General features: G+C 43.2%; 1 protein-coding gene across 1 annotated transcript in view; it reads left to right on the forward strand.

Moving 5' to 3' along the window:
- The first annotated feature begins 9,788 nt into the window (after nt 1-9,788).
- Nucleotides 9,789-15,338, forward strand: part of LOC145413655 (uncharacterized) — a 334,504-nt gene continuing 328,954 nt past the window's right edge. Inside the window, exon 1 of the mRNA XM_080283313.1 lies at nt 9,789-10,046. Within this exon, the coding sequence (XP_080139439.1) occupies nt 9,789-10,046 (258 nt within the window). The remainder of the gene's footprint in view (nt 10,047-15,338) is intronic.

Genomic DNA, 15,338 nt, shown 5'->3' on the forward strand with positions numbered 1-15,338 from the left:
TTATTAAGTGAGATAAAAGTGTGAAGTGTTATTAAATGAAGTAAAAGTGTGACTTGTAATTAAGTGAGATAAAAGTGTGAAGGGTTATTAAATGAAGTAAAAGTGCGACATGTAATTAAACAAGATAAAGTGTAGGGGGTTATTGTTTTGAGGGAGAATAAAGTGTCAGTTCTGTGCGCCTCTCCGGTGACATTCGCTTGTTGCTAGCGACACTACACCACACGGCGTAGTCATCAACGCCCGATCTATACCACACCTCACCTCACCTCACTTCACTACGCAGTCATCAGCGCCCGATCCATACCAGTCCTCACCTCACCTCACGACTCCCTTTCACTCTACTTCACTCTACACCACTACATCACACCACACCACACCACACCACACCACACCACACGGTCACCCGCCATCGATTTATACAGGAGGTCAGAAGGGTGCTCATAAGGGAAAGGGGGACGTAGATGAGGGTTGGTGGGGTGAGTGAGGGGAAAGACGGAGTCGATATTTTATGTTTCCCTCTCTGGTCATGAATTAAGCCTGAAGCTCAGTGATTATCTCACATGTCACAGATCTTCAGATGCCACCATTTTGGCGCTTATACCCATCGTAATGAAAACATTCTTGGGTTGTCTTATTAATGCCTGGTGTGATGGTGGGGGGATGTTTTTTTGACATTTCAGGGGGTCGTGGGAACATCTGTAATGAATGTTTTAACGACAGTGATGTCCACGAACATCTACCTACCCTAGCTTTGGATCGATCCCTATCCTTCTGGACAGCAGCCCAATGGCGATGAGGCGGAAAGAGGCACCGCTGAAAGGGGAGAGAAATCAGAGGAAAAGCGGAAGGTTTTGCATCTACGTCTTGTCTTAATTAGAACCGTTTGTCATGGAAGAGTTTTGGTTCTTTTTATACGAACGTCCTTGAGATTAAGCTGCACATGAGATTGCTTGTTTTGACTTTTATCATCACTAATATGCTACCAGACGCTTCGTTGCCAAACTAGAACGAATATATAAAAGTGAAACAAACAGAAAAAAAAAAAAGATTCATGATAAAAGCAATTTGTTAGAAATTTTTTTAAATCCTGAGAGCTGGTTTGGATCCTTTATAAATAAGAACGCTGCTCTACCCATTCTTATCCCTTCTCCACTTCTCCTCCTTCCCCTCTCTCTTACCTTCCCTACATCTTCTCTCTCATCTTTTTATCAACCTTACTTTCCCTCCTTTCCTGCCTCTCCCCTCCGATCTTTTCTTCCATTGTACTCTCTATCCTTTCCTGCTTCTCCCTTCCTATCTTTTTCTCCATTTCACTCTCCCTCCTTCCCTGCCTCTCCCCTCTCCACCTCTCATTTTCCCCACTTTACTCTCCCTCCTTCCCTACCCTCCTCCCATCCTTTTACTCACCTTACTTTCCCCCCTTCCCTACCTCTCCTCTTCCTCAATTTCTTCCTCTCCCAGTCTTTCTCTCCTTCTCCCAACTCTTCCTCCTTCCCTCCCTTTTCCTCCACTCTACTTTTTCTCCTTTATCACTCGCCTCCCCTTCCATCATGACAATGAAAAAAGCACCCAAGGGAGCTTTGTGTTACTTCTTGGAGGAGAGGGGGAGGAGGTGAAAAGAAGGTGGAAATGAAGGGGGAGGGGAAGGATGGGCACAGGAAGGGAGGATAGAGGAGGGGCAGAACATCGAGAAAAGGTGAAAAGGGAATATGACTGTAAAGGTATGAAGGAGAGCAGTGAAGCTGGTTTAGATTAATTAGCACGAATTGCAGGAAGTGAATAGACAGATAGGTAGAATAGTAGGTAGGTGGACAAATAGGTAGACAAGAGAGTGGTGGGTTGGTTGGTAGGTAAGTACTTTTAGTGTTTAATAAGTGGATCTAGTGGTATATAGGTGAGCAAGTAGGTAAGCAAAAAAGATAAATGCAGCTGTTGATATGTAGGTAGGTAAATGTATAAGTAAGTAGGAGGAAGGATGCAGAAGAGGGGGAATCAGTTAAAATCATGAAAAATGCATCAGCAAGAAGAATGGTGATGAGGGAGGGGAGGGGGAGAGGGGAATAATGTTGAAGGAGGGAAGGGAGAGGGGAAGGTAAAAAGAGGTCGATTTGAATGGAGGGGAGAGGAGGGGAGGTATAGTGGAAGGTGGAGTGGAACGGAAATGGGAAGGACGGGAATGAGGAGGGACTGGGGCAGGATTGAGGATGATATGAGAAACGAGAAAGTGAAGGGAGGCAGGGAGAACGGAAAGAGGAGATAAGGAAGGAAAGAAGAAATGGAAGAAGGAACTGAATTACAGAGGGAAGGAGAGTAAGAATGTTAAACATGAATTTCAAAGGGAAGGGAGACGGGAGTTTGGTGGTTGGAGGGAGCCTTCCTTCTTTGCTATACTTGCCTCTAACTTATAGACGTTACGTTAGTTATAATCTCTCTTATAATAAACAGCAATGGACTGTTGCTAATTGCGTTCCTTTGTCCTCTCTTTGCAAATCCCTTGAGAGAGGAAAAAAGGAAGGGAGGAAGGAAGGAAGACAGGAAGGAAAAAAGGAAGGAAGTAACGAAGGAAGGAGGGGAATGAAGAGAGAAAGAGGAGGAAGCGAGGGTAAATGAAATACATGGAAGAGAAGTAGGGGAAACGGAGAAAATGAAGGGAGGAAGTGGGGAAGGTAAAGCGTGAACAGAAAGAGGTAGAGAGACAGAGGGAACAAGGAGAGAATGGAAGAGGGTGGAGACGAAGAAGAGCGAGGAAGTTAGGGTGGAGGAAACGGGGGAGTGAGGGAAACATGGAGAGGAAGGAAGAAGGGAGAGTGAGGGAGACAGGGATAATAAGGGGGGAAAGCGAGAGAGAGAGAATGAGAGAGGCAGGAAAGCAGAGGTGGGAGGCAGGATGCAGGTATAGATGAGGAGGTGATCTAGAGAGACATAAAAACAGAGGGGTTGAGGAAGGGCTGCGAGAGAGGAAGGAAGGAAGGCTGAATGATTTAGTAATTACATGAATGATCTGGGGCTGGGGATAGGGTGTGCAGGGAAGGGGAAAAACTTAATGGGCAGGGTGATCGCGGTAATGAATGAATGGAGAGAGAGAGAGAGAGAGAGTACTGCAGGATATGAAGAAGTAATGAATTACAGAATTGATGAATGGGCATGGAGAGTAGAATAGTAAACAAATTCGGAGGTAGTGACGGAAAGTGAAAAAACGAAAGAAATGAATGCAAGCGAGGTAGAAAGAAGGAAGGTGGAAGGAAGAATATAGAGGATAGGGAAGCAATATTAAAGGGACAATAAATGAAAAAAATAGACGAAAATGGAAGGAATGGCAAGGAAATGCACGAGCATGGTGGGTAGAACAATAAACAAACAGTAAGCAAAGGGAGAAACAATGAAAGAAAAAAATGGAAAATAGGAAAGCAAAACAAGGCAGAAGGAAAACATGAATGGCAGCCGTAAGGACTGAACGTGATATGAAGAACAAACAGACGATAGAAGGATAAACACAACAAACAGAGAAGAACTGTGAAAGGAGAGAACGATGGAGAGCAATTGAAAAGGGAAAAAAGTGAAGATAAGGAAACAGAGGGGTCAGCATTAACAATGAAAGAAAAGCATTTGGGAGCCGAATGCTAATCTCCCGAAGAATATGGTGTTGGCCAAGTTACAAGCGCGGCTCCCTCCCCCCCGGAAGGGGGGCCGTGAGGATGCCCCACTCCCGGGGCCTGGGGGCATTAACTTCCCCAAGCGGGGGGGGGGGGCAGAAGCTTTGGGCCATATCTTGATACACTGAAGGTTTCATGTTGATAGCTCAAGCCGTTCGTGAGATATAATGGTGCTAAAGGCAGGAGATAAAAACTAGTTGCTCTTTGGCAGCCATTTTGGTGACCTTGAGCCTGACCCAGAATCACCATTTTCAAACTCGGCCAAGATTTTGGCCATATTTTGATACCCTGAAGGTTTCATGTTGATGTCTCAAGCCGTTCATGAGATATAATGGGAGCACACACACACAAACACACACACACACTCACACACACACACACACACACACACACACACACACACACACACACACACACACACACACACACACACACACACACACACACACACACACACACACACACAGAGGTGGGCAAAACCATTATCGCTCCGCCGTGGTGAAGGTGGGCGATAATAAGCAACGAGGTTTATTCTAAGAAGCATAGGACACTTCGTATAACTTCTTTCTTAGCTATTTATTATCGTCACTCTTTAGAAGGTGGAGAGATAATGTTTTTGCCTGCCTCTGTGTGTGTGTGTGTGTGTGTGTGTGTGTGTGTGTGTGTGTGTGTGTGTGTGTGTGTGTGTGTGTGTGTGTGTGTGTGTGTGTGTGTGTGTGTGTTCACATTATATCTCATGAACGGCTTGAGCTATCAACATGAAACCTTCAGGGTATCAAGATATGGCCAAAGTCTTAAGTTCGAAAATGGGAAGTCGGGACCAAGGTCAAGGTCACCAAAATGGCTGCCAAAGGTCAACTTGTTATCGCCCGCCTTTAGCACCATTATAGCTCATGAACGGCTTGAGCTATCAACATGAAACTTTTCAGAGTATCAAGATATTGTCAAAGTCTTGGACGAGTTTGAAAATAGGCATTCGAGGTCAAGGTCAAGGTCACCAAAATGGCTGCCAAAGGTCAACTTGTTTTTATCGCCCACCTTTAGCACCATTATATCTCATGACGGCTTGAGCTATCAACATGAAACTTTCAGGGTATCAAGATATGATCAAAGTCTTGGATGAGTTCGAAAATAGGCATTCGCCAACTATTCCCTGTTTCATTGACCTGTGCACCTGAGATGTATTTGGGGAGAACAGGGGGTGTTTAATTTGCGGCTGCTGATTGGCCGCCAATGATGTCATTGAAATAACGCAGGCATGTATCATAGTGCAACATGCGGACGAAGGTGTGCACCGTGGATGGATGCAGTGCAACATACGGACGTAGGTGTACACCGTGGATGGATATAGTGCAACATACGGACGTAGGTGTACACCGTGGATGGATATAGTGCAACATACGGACGTAGGTGTACACCGTGGATGGATATAGTGCAACATACGGACGTAGGTGTACACCGTGGATGGATGCAGTGCAACATACGGACGTAGGTGTACACCGTGGATGGATATAGTGCAACATACGGACGTAGGTGTACACCGTGGATGGATATAGTGCAACATACGGACGTAGGTGTACACCGTGGATGGATATAGTGCAACATACGGACGTAGGTGTACACCGTGGATGGATATAGTGCAACATACGGACGTAGGTGTACACCGTGGATGGATATAGTGCAACATACGGACGTAGGTGTACACCGTGGATGGATATAGTGCAACATACGGACGTAGGTGTACACCGTGGATGGATATAGTGCAACATACGGACGTAGGTGTACACCGTGGATGGATATAGTGCAACATACGGACGTAGGTGTACACCGTGGATGGATATAGTGCAACATACGGACGTAGGTGTACACCGTGGATGGATATAGTGCAACATGGGGACGTAGGTGTACACCGTGGATGGATATAGTGCAACATGGGGACGTAGGTGTACACCGTGGATGGATATAGTGCAACATGGGGACGTAGGTGTACACCGTGGATGGATATAGTGCAACATGGGGACGTAGGTGTACACCTTGGGTGGATAATTTACTTCAAACGTCACTCATCGTTATATAAAATTTTATAATCACCTGTAATTTTCTTTGATAACGCTAAACTTTTAAAGCTAACATTGATGTCTTTAACTTCGGAAATTATTCCATATTTTAACCGACTGCTTACTGTATATTGAAAGGAATTTACAAATATGAATATAAATGTGTTAAAAAGAAGAGCTGTAGATTTACGGCATCGGCGGCCAATCAGCAGCAGCGAATCAAACACACCCTACTCGCCCCATACATCTCATGTGTACAGGTCAGTCAAATAGGATATAGTTTTATTATTATTATTATTATTATTTTAATATGGGCTGGCTTTTAGTGATACGCGGTGACTGAATTCAGTAAGAGTTTAGAGAATTTTCTTCACATTTGATTTGTAAGTAGCTTGTAACTTGGCCAACAGCATATTCAGGCGGGCGATTAATATTAGGCTTCCGAAAGCTTTTCTTTCATTTTATTATGTTATTACACCGACGCTGTCGATAGCGAGAGCAGGGTACCGTTTTGCTTAGTTGGCTCGCGTGCGCATGTGTGTGTGTGTGATCAAAATAAGTTTTAATTCAATTTCACCCTAACTTGCAGCATAAATTCAATCACCAGACTGAAATACTGTTTTTCAGAACAGTAGGTCAAAGGTCAAGATCACTTGGCAAAGTAATATCAAACAGATTTGATTCTATTTTCACCAACGTGATAGAAGTGTTGAGGGTAAGGCAAGAGCTGAGGAACCAGATTTTGAGAACAAACAATCGAAAGTCAAAGTCACAGGGAAAGGCCAGTATAAACGGTTTTAATTCTATAAAACCCAAACACTGTGGAGCAGCTGTGGGAAAATCAAGGACGAAGGGATTCGATATTGAGATCACTGTCAACAGTCAAGGTCACAGGCAAGGTCAGCTTAAACAGTATTTATTTGCTTTCGACCAGATTTTGCAGAACTGAAAGCAAAGCAAAGCAAAGATGAAGGGAATTCTGTTCTGAGAACAATTTGTCAATGGTCAAGGACACAGGGTTGGACCAAGTATTCCACCTTATAGCTGATACAGTTTTGATTTGATTTGAACTAATCTTGATAAAAAGACAGAGGGTCAACTAAGGATGAAGAGATTTGATGTTGAGAGCAACAGATCAAAGTTTAAGGCAACAGAGCAGCGTCAGCTCCAACAGTTTTGACCCAGTTTGTACGAGACCTGCTGTGAAAGGGGTGAGGATTAAGAAAAATTTAAGTATCTTGATTTTTTTAAAACAATCGCTAGAAGCCTAAGGTCACAGGGACAAAGTCAATATCTGGCCCTTTGACCACTTTTATGGTGCTAGTGTTGCGCTCTCCTGGTGCGCTTTCTTGTTTCGCGTCATTTTAGTGCGAGTATAGTTTGCATTAATTAAATAAACCATGATTTTAAGGTGTACTGTGCAGAATAAATCGGTACGTCAGACGAGTTATGAAATCCTTAAAGCCACTTAAAATGTGACTCCTAAAGCAAAGGGAAAAAAGAAAAAGTATTAATATGAGGGAAAGGTATATAAATAATACAAGGAATAAGCTGACACACAAAACAGGAACAGATGAAATGAAGATGAGAAAGATGACAATAATGAGAATAAGTAAGGACAACGAAGTATTAGGATGGATGGAATACAAACGAGTACACGAAATTACTGTCCGGAGTGAGAGACAGTAAGGATAGGGCGATGAAAATGAAATGTGCAAATAGGATTAAAGAAAGGAGAGAGAGAGAGAGAGAGAGAGAGAGAGAGAGAGAGAGAGAGAGAGAGAGAGAGAGAAAGTAAAGATATTCAAAGGTAATAAGAAAATAATCATCTAATGATATGGAAAAATACGATCGGTAGAAAAATAAGGAGTTAGGTAGAGATGGAGGAGGCGAGGGAGGGAGGAAAGGCAGGAAAGGCCGACAAGCCAGCAAGTAATGTTAAAACTGCAGGTAGGAGGGGAAGATGGAAGGAAGAAGGAAGAAAGAAAGGTAGGAAATAAAGGTGTGAAAGACCGAACACGTAAAAGAAAACAAGTCGAAAGGATGGGATGAAAGGAAAGGAAAGGATGGATGAATGGAAGGAAGGAAGGAAGAGAGTGAGGTAGATAAGAAAGTCAGAGGGACAACCAGGTAAAGAGGGAAGGTGGGACGGAAGTGAAAAGGGGCAGTGGGAGGGAGCGTAGGAATGAGGAACGGGGAGGGGGAGAGCGAGGGAGGGAGGGAGAAACGGAGAGCGGGGAGCAAAGAAGAGAAGTGGGAGGGGCTGTAGGAGGAAGACAGAGAATAAGGGAGAGGGAAGGGGGAGTGCAAGGGAGGGAAGGAGGTAGTAAGGGGGGGCGGAAGGAGGGAGACTTAGAATGAGGTCGGGAAGGAGAGATGGAAGTGAAGGAAAGCAGCGGGAGTGGGGTAGTAGGGAGGGAGCGAGTGAGGAACGGAGACGGGAGGGAAGAGGGAAGTAGAGAAGGACGGTAGGGGGAGACATATAAGGAGGGAGGGACAGAGGAAGGAGGGAGGCACCGCAGGTAACTTGGAAGGAAGGAATTAAGGAACAGAGAATGTGGTAGGAAGGAAGAATAGTGAGGAAGGGGGGGTGAAAGAAGGGTAGATATGGAGGAAAGGAAAGAAAGGAAGAGAGGAAGGAATGGCAGACGGAAGGAAGGAAAGGAAGAATAGACCGAAGGAAGGAAAGAAAGAATAGACCAAAGGATGGATAGAAAGTGGAGAATTAGAGAAAATAGGGTGAAAGGATGAGGAGTGAAGAAGGGAAGTAGGAATCAATGTAGCTAGGGAAGGGTGACATGTAGATAGGAAAGGGAAATAAGCCAGAGAGAGAGAGAGAGAGAGAGAGAGAGAGGCAGGGTGTAAGGGAAGGCGGAGGAGAGTACAGGAAGGAGAGGGAGGGAAGGAAGGAAAGCAGGGGGTAAGATGGGGTGTGGTAAGTTGAGGGGGAGGAACAGGGGGCAAATGGAGGGGGGGGGGAACAGGGGTAGGGTGGGATAGGATGGGGTGAGGATAGACTAGGGCAAGGGATAGGAAGAGGAGGTAAGCAGAGAGTGAACTAAGGGGAGAGGAGGGGGATAGAGGGGAGGAGAAGGATATTATGAGGGAGGGAATGGAAAGGGATGTGAGGTGGGATTGGGTGAGGTGAAGAGTGGAGTGGAAGAAAAGCACTGAGCAGGGAGGAGAGCAGGAGAAAAGCAGGGGGTTGGGTGAGGCGAGGTGAGGGGAAGGGAAGGGAGGGGAGTGTTGGGGGGTTTAAGAGTTAGCGAGGGGAGGGGAGTGGGAGGAAAGCTGGGGGTGAGGCGGGGTGCTGTGAGGTGAGGGAAGACAGCAGGGGTTGGCACGGGGTAAGGGGAGGGGTGAGGGAGGAAAGCTGTGGGGTGAAGGGAGGGCCGGTGGATCATATGGCAGTTGTTTCAGTGCTGACCGAGAGAGCCAGGGAGCTACCACTCTCCCTCACTCGCCCTCATCGCACCCTCACTCTCCTTCAGTTTCTCCCTAACGCTCACTCACTCTCCCTAACTGATGCCCATGGAAGCAAGATTTACAACTGTTTGTGATTTTGGTGGCCAACTACAAAACAGCAGATCTGATCAAGCGATACATTTTAATTAGAAGACACACCAGCCATATCGTTGAACACAGGTGTATTTCATGATAAAGAGTGAGAGAGGGAGGTGAAGGAATATAGAGGAAAGGAGTGCAGAGGAACGAATTGCAGAAGCTTGACAGAACAGGAGAATAAGGCACTGCAGGAGAGTACAGAAGGTTGCAGCATGTTAGAGCCACGCTGAACAAGAGCTGGACACGAAAGTGGTTACCGTACCTGTGAACATGAAACCTTTTAGGGATATAGACAAAAGGAAATAGATTCAAACTGCGTTATGTCACCCATTTAACAACATCCTGTTAAACTTGGAAAGGATAAAGCCGTGATAGCCTTTAGAAACACCACAGAAAGAAAATCCATATCGCAAGATGCCACAGAGTTACAAAATATCTTGGTGAAATCGGAAGGAAAATGGGTTTGTGAGCTGCCAGAGAGAAAAATAAAAATGGTGCCCAGACTATGGTGACGATGCCCTGCCGCGGACTGAGGGTGGTATTGGCTTGGGTGGTGGCGTGGGGGGCGGTGTGGGGGGGCAGAAGGGGGGCGTGGGGGTCGGCCGCAATCCCCTCCGGACTCACCACAGAGGCCTACATCTTCACCGGCCCCCCTCCACCCCCCACCACCACCATCCGGCCCCCCCTGGACTTAGCGGTTAGCTACAAAGATACGTACGCGTCATTCGTGGACCTCACCATCCACTACAACTCCTCCTACAACATCAGTAAAGTGAGTTGAAATGTTCCCACCTACAACTGAAATTGGGTCCGGGGTCAGTAATAGGGCAGTTGTGTGTCGTATTTTGAGGGAATTTTTGTTGGGTACTTTTCTTAACAGAGCTACACCCTCTGGATATTCGTGTGTGTTAATTTTAAGGTATTGTTTTTGTATATTCTTTTTTATGATTGACTCACTCACAAAACAGATCACGAGTTGGAGTAAGCCTTGGCACATATTCCTTCTCTTGAATTAACTTCTTCACCAGCAACACCTTCCTCTGTCCCCCTCCTTCCTTTAGACTTAGCGGCACTCCTCACAGCACTTTTGCATGAGTGGAGGAAGTATGCTTGGAAGCATATCTGACCCGCACCGGAGAGATTTTGGGTTCATAGCCTGAGCTAACCACGATACCTCTGAGCACGGTCTCATTTACCCACATCCTGAACTGAATAGGGATCTGGATTTATTAACTGCCTGTTGCGTGCCAATGTTCGGAGGAATGTTTGAGTACTTTCCTTGTCTCACACACACACACACACACACACACACACACACACACACACACACACACACACACACACACACACACACACACATACACACACACTACAGAGATAGCTGTATAGATATATAGTTTGTTGATCACAATATTCATTATTACACCTGTATAGTACAGTGTGCTTGGGATATTTCCCCGTAAACAGACATATGTATATATGGCTATAAGTAGTTCAGAGGAAACACATGAAGACAAACATGTTAGCCTGAGGAGCACAAACACAAAATCAATGGCGGCAAGCAATATGCAACATAAGTCATAAGAATTCGTGTAAGTATATATAAAGAGAGAAAAAATTTAACAGAGGAAGAGCGGTAAATTTTTTCACACACACACCATACAAACCTACACAGGTAAATGTTGTCATAATTCTAAACATCATACAAAACTACGCAGGTAATTGCTATAAAAAAATACCGTACAGTACTATATAGGTAAATACTATCACTAACACCATACAAAACTAAACAGGTAAATGCAATCACAAAGACCATCCCAATCTACACAGGTAAATGCAACCACAAATACCGTACAAAACTTCACAGGTAAAGCAATCACAAACACAATGCAAAGCTACACAGGTAAATGCTATCACGAACACCATACAAAACTGCACAGGCAAATACGCTCTCTCACGTCGTACAAGACTAGGCAAGTAAATAGTATCTCACCGTAAAAAGCTGTATAAGCATATAGCATCTCTTATACCGTACAAAACTAGGCAAACAAGGAGCGGTGTCAAGGCACAGCAAACCCGTCCTCGACAGTCATTTTAGTGCTGACGTATCAACAAAACAGAATATCTAGTCAAAGATGTAACATATCAAATTTGGAGTATATCGGGTGAAAATTGACGATTTTATGTCCATTTGAAATTTTAGGCATTGCCTCCCTACCGTTAACTAAGGGGTGACCGCCCCTGATGTAATGAGGCATGTTATAGGATGAAGATTTGAAAGATGCACCTTAAGAGTTTGGTTTCATGTCTATATGACGAATTTGCAAGGAGTTATGACGAAAAAAGAAAAAACTATTTTTTTTTTTTAGGGGGGGGGGAGCTACAGCCTGGGCCTTGCCGCAGTTTGGACCAAAATTTGATCACGTGATCAGAAGGTCATAGCCGATCATTCCTGTGATTTTGCTCAAAATCGCTCTAGTAGTTTTCGCGTAAAGTTATTAACAGACAGACAGGCAGACAGACAAACAAACAGACAGATAAACAAACAGACAGGCAAACCGAGTAAAACAATACCTGTCCCAAACCCTTCCGGGGCGGGGAAGAGTACTATATACTATCAAATGCACCACAGAAAGCTGTACAAGTATATGCAGTAGTCGTTCACAGACCGTACAAAACCAGACAAGTATATACTATGTCACAGACTTCAGACAACTGCCACTGGTAGGAGAGTAATTATTATCTTACAGACTGATGTAAAAGTGAGATCGCTACAAATACCATTAAGAACAGAGAAAGGTAAATATTATCACACACTTGTAAGAAGAAAGAATCAGTAGTTATGCGGAACGTATCAGGCGTTTAAAGTAAACAGTACTTGTAAATGTAAATGTACATCACACTATTACATCGACTGATATCTTGCTTAGATTTATACTGTAAGCTACTTCTAAACTCCAAACGCCATAGGAAACCAAAAGACCAGATGCACAGGGAAGAGATATATCATGCAACATTAACTATACACATCAAATAATTCATACACAGAAAAGTTATAACGTGCGACATTACGTAAACAAATCAAGAATTCCATATATATATATATATATATATATATATATATATATATATATATATATATATATATATATATATATTGTTACATAGCCTATGATTTCATCATCCTTTGTGTAATTTTAACGCACAGTTGCTGCATGTTTGATCACGAGCGTGTTCTGCCTCAGTCCCCCCCTTCTACCGTTATAGTAGAGTAAGTCGTTCTCTCTGTTATTCAGAGCGGGATTTTCAGCTCTTTGTCCCCATGGCTTCATTTGCGCGTCCTTCTTACAAGTTGTATCAAGCTCTGCTGGCCCCTATATAATGAGCTCAGTCTCTGCATCATTGCCACTTACATCTACTCCTCATTTTGTTCACATCTCTGTCCTACCCTGTACAGATATTATTATTGTGAGTGCTCAAGAAATCTCCAAACATCTAGCAGCTGTGTAATTTCAGTATAAGTGTTATTGCATTTTTTCTTGTACTGTGTAACATAAGGTTAATTCTTAGGCCTAGTGAGGTTTTTGATTAATGTTGGGTTTTATGTCAGTCATTTTTGATAATAGTTTGTATCTGTAATATTTATCTGGCATTCACTGAGTATTATCTGGTATCTCATTTTATCAGGGCTGACTTAGATAAATTTACTCTTGCTAATTTCGTGTTAATAGAGGCTATTGCAGTTAACCATATATTTAACCTGTTTATTTGCCATTACATTATCCTTATGAGTCCTGAATGTTTTGTTGTTAGTTTGAGCATTAAACTTTAACTTGTAATTTTACCTAACTCTTTTGTTTTGAACCTGGAACTTTACGGGACAGTAGTGACTCTTAGTATTCTCACTTAAAGTGTACATTATCTTTCTCTGTTCCGTAACATAAATTTGGCGACCTCATATTAGGATATTCAGGATATTATCATAAGGATATTGCTTGATATTTTGTGACTGTTACTTATTAATTATGTCTACTATTACTACACTTGATGAAGCCAAAGATTTTTTGTCAAATGTGCAAACAGTGTGTGATGTAGAAAACAGAACAAAGAATGAACTTAAGCTTGTTGCTCAACAATTGGGAATTGCTGTTCGCTCTCATCATTCTAAAGATCAAATTGTTGACATGATTAATGAAAGCTTGTTTAATGTAACTCCTCCAAATGAGCAAACGTAGATTGAATTAGCTAAGTTACAGCTAGCCCTGCAGGAGGCTAAGGCTAAGGAGGCGGAGGCTCGTGTTAATGAGGCAAATGCTCGTATTCAAGAGGCACAGGTACAGGCTCAGGCACAAATTGAACTTGCCAGGATTCAGGCAGACCATGAGTATCGCATGAAACAAGGTGGAACTGGATCATCTAGCTCTGATGATTTTGATGTGGCTAAAAATGTTAAACTTGTCCCTCCTTTTAATGAATCTGATTTAACAAAGTATTTTCAGTTGTTTGAGAGGGTAGCTACAGGTTTTAGTTGGCCCAAGGAGTATTGGCCAGTACTCATTCAAACTGTTCTCACCGGTAAAGCTCAAGTAACTTATGCATCTTTGCCTCAGGATCAATCTGATAATTATGATGTAGTTAAGAGCTTGATTCTTAAGGCCTATGAGCTTGTTCCTGAAGCCTATAGAGTAAAATTTAGGACAACTTACAAGCAAGATAAGCAATCCCATGTTGAGTATGCAAAAATCAAAGAAGATCTGTTAGAGAAGTGGTTAAATTCTAAGAATATGGATTCTGATTTTGGTAAATTTAAGCAGATGATTTTGCTGGAGGACTTCAAAAGGTGTATTAATAAATATGTAAGCCTATATCTTGATGAAAGAAGAATAGATAATTTGTCTGATGCTGCAGTTTTAGCTGATGAATATGTTCTCACTCACAAGAGATATTCTAAAGAAAAGGAGAAAGCTGAGAGTAAGTACGTTGCCTCTACTCAGAGTACAGGTAACAGGAAAGAGAATAAAGATGATGTTTCTCAGGAAGTAAATACCAGCTTCACCTCTAGATTTCAGAAAAGTAAATGTACTTATTGTAGTAAGCTTGGTCATACTACGGAGAGATGTTTCAGGAGACAGCGTGATGTGAACAAAAAGGAGTCTTTAAATATTCAGTCAGTTGGTCTAGTGTCCACCCTTGAGAGTTCCCAGAATTCTTTAACTGAGTTAACTGAACCTGCTTTGAGGGGTAACTTATATTCTCATGATGGAGCTCCTCTTTGGAGCAGTAACGTGGGTGACACTCTCAAGAGTTCATGTGCTAATTTCCTGTCTGATGGTTTTGTCAGTCCTCTGGACAGTAATGACAGGAAATCAGTTCAAATATATCGTGATACAGGTGCTTGCCAATCCCTTATGCTGACCAGTATTCTAGGCTCTAATGTTAATTCCTCTGATGAAACTGTAATCTTACAAGGTGTAGGGAATAATTATTTCTCTGTCCCTCTGTGCAGAGTGAATTTAGAGTCTGGTTTTGTTAATGGTTCCGTTATGGTTGAGTTGGTTGAGACACTCCCAATGTCAGGTGTAACTTTCTTACTTGGAAATGATATTGGTGGAAGTCAAGTGTGTCCAGCTCCTCAGTTGTCTAGTGAGCCAGTGGCTGCGGCCCAGGATTGTGATGTCCCTGATGTGTTCCCTGCATGTGCTGTCACTAGGGCTAAGTCTAAAGTTACTGGTGATTTAGAGGATAATGATGATGATGATGTTATCCTAGCTGACACTTTTCTTGCTAATTTGGACCACTCACCAGATGAGGCAGTACCCCCGTAGTGTTGATAATTTGTCTCGTCAAGAGTTGGTTGAGTTGCAGGTTGCTGACCCTGAGTTGAAAGGTCTAGCTAACTCTGCTTACAGTGAAGAAGAGTCAGCCGGTGCTTCTACTTGTTATTATGTAAAGTCAGGAGTACTTATGAGGAAGTGGAGACCCCCAACAGCATCAGCCGACTGTGAATGGGAGGTTGTACATCAAGTTGTCATCCCTCGTTTTTGTAGGCAGGATATCATTAGAG

This window comes from Coenobita brevimanus, chromosome 97 (genome assembly GCF_032717465.1).
Source record: "Coenobita brevimanus isolate Jiangsu-jjx chromosome 97, ASM3271746v2, whole genome shotgun sequence".
In the NCBI taxonomy this organism is placed as follows: Eukaryota; Metazoa; Arthropoda; class Malacostraca; order Decapoda; family Coenobitidae; genus Coenobita; species Coenobita brevimanus.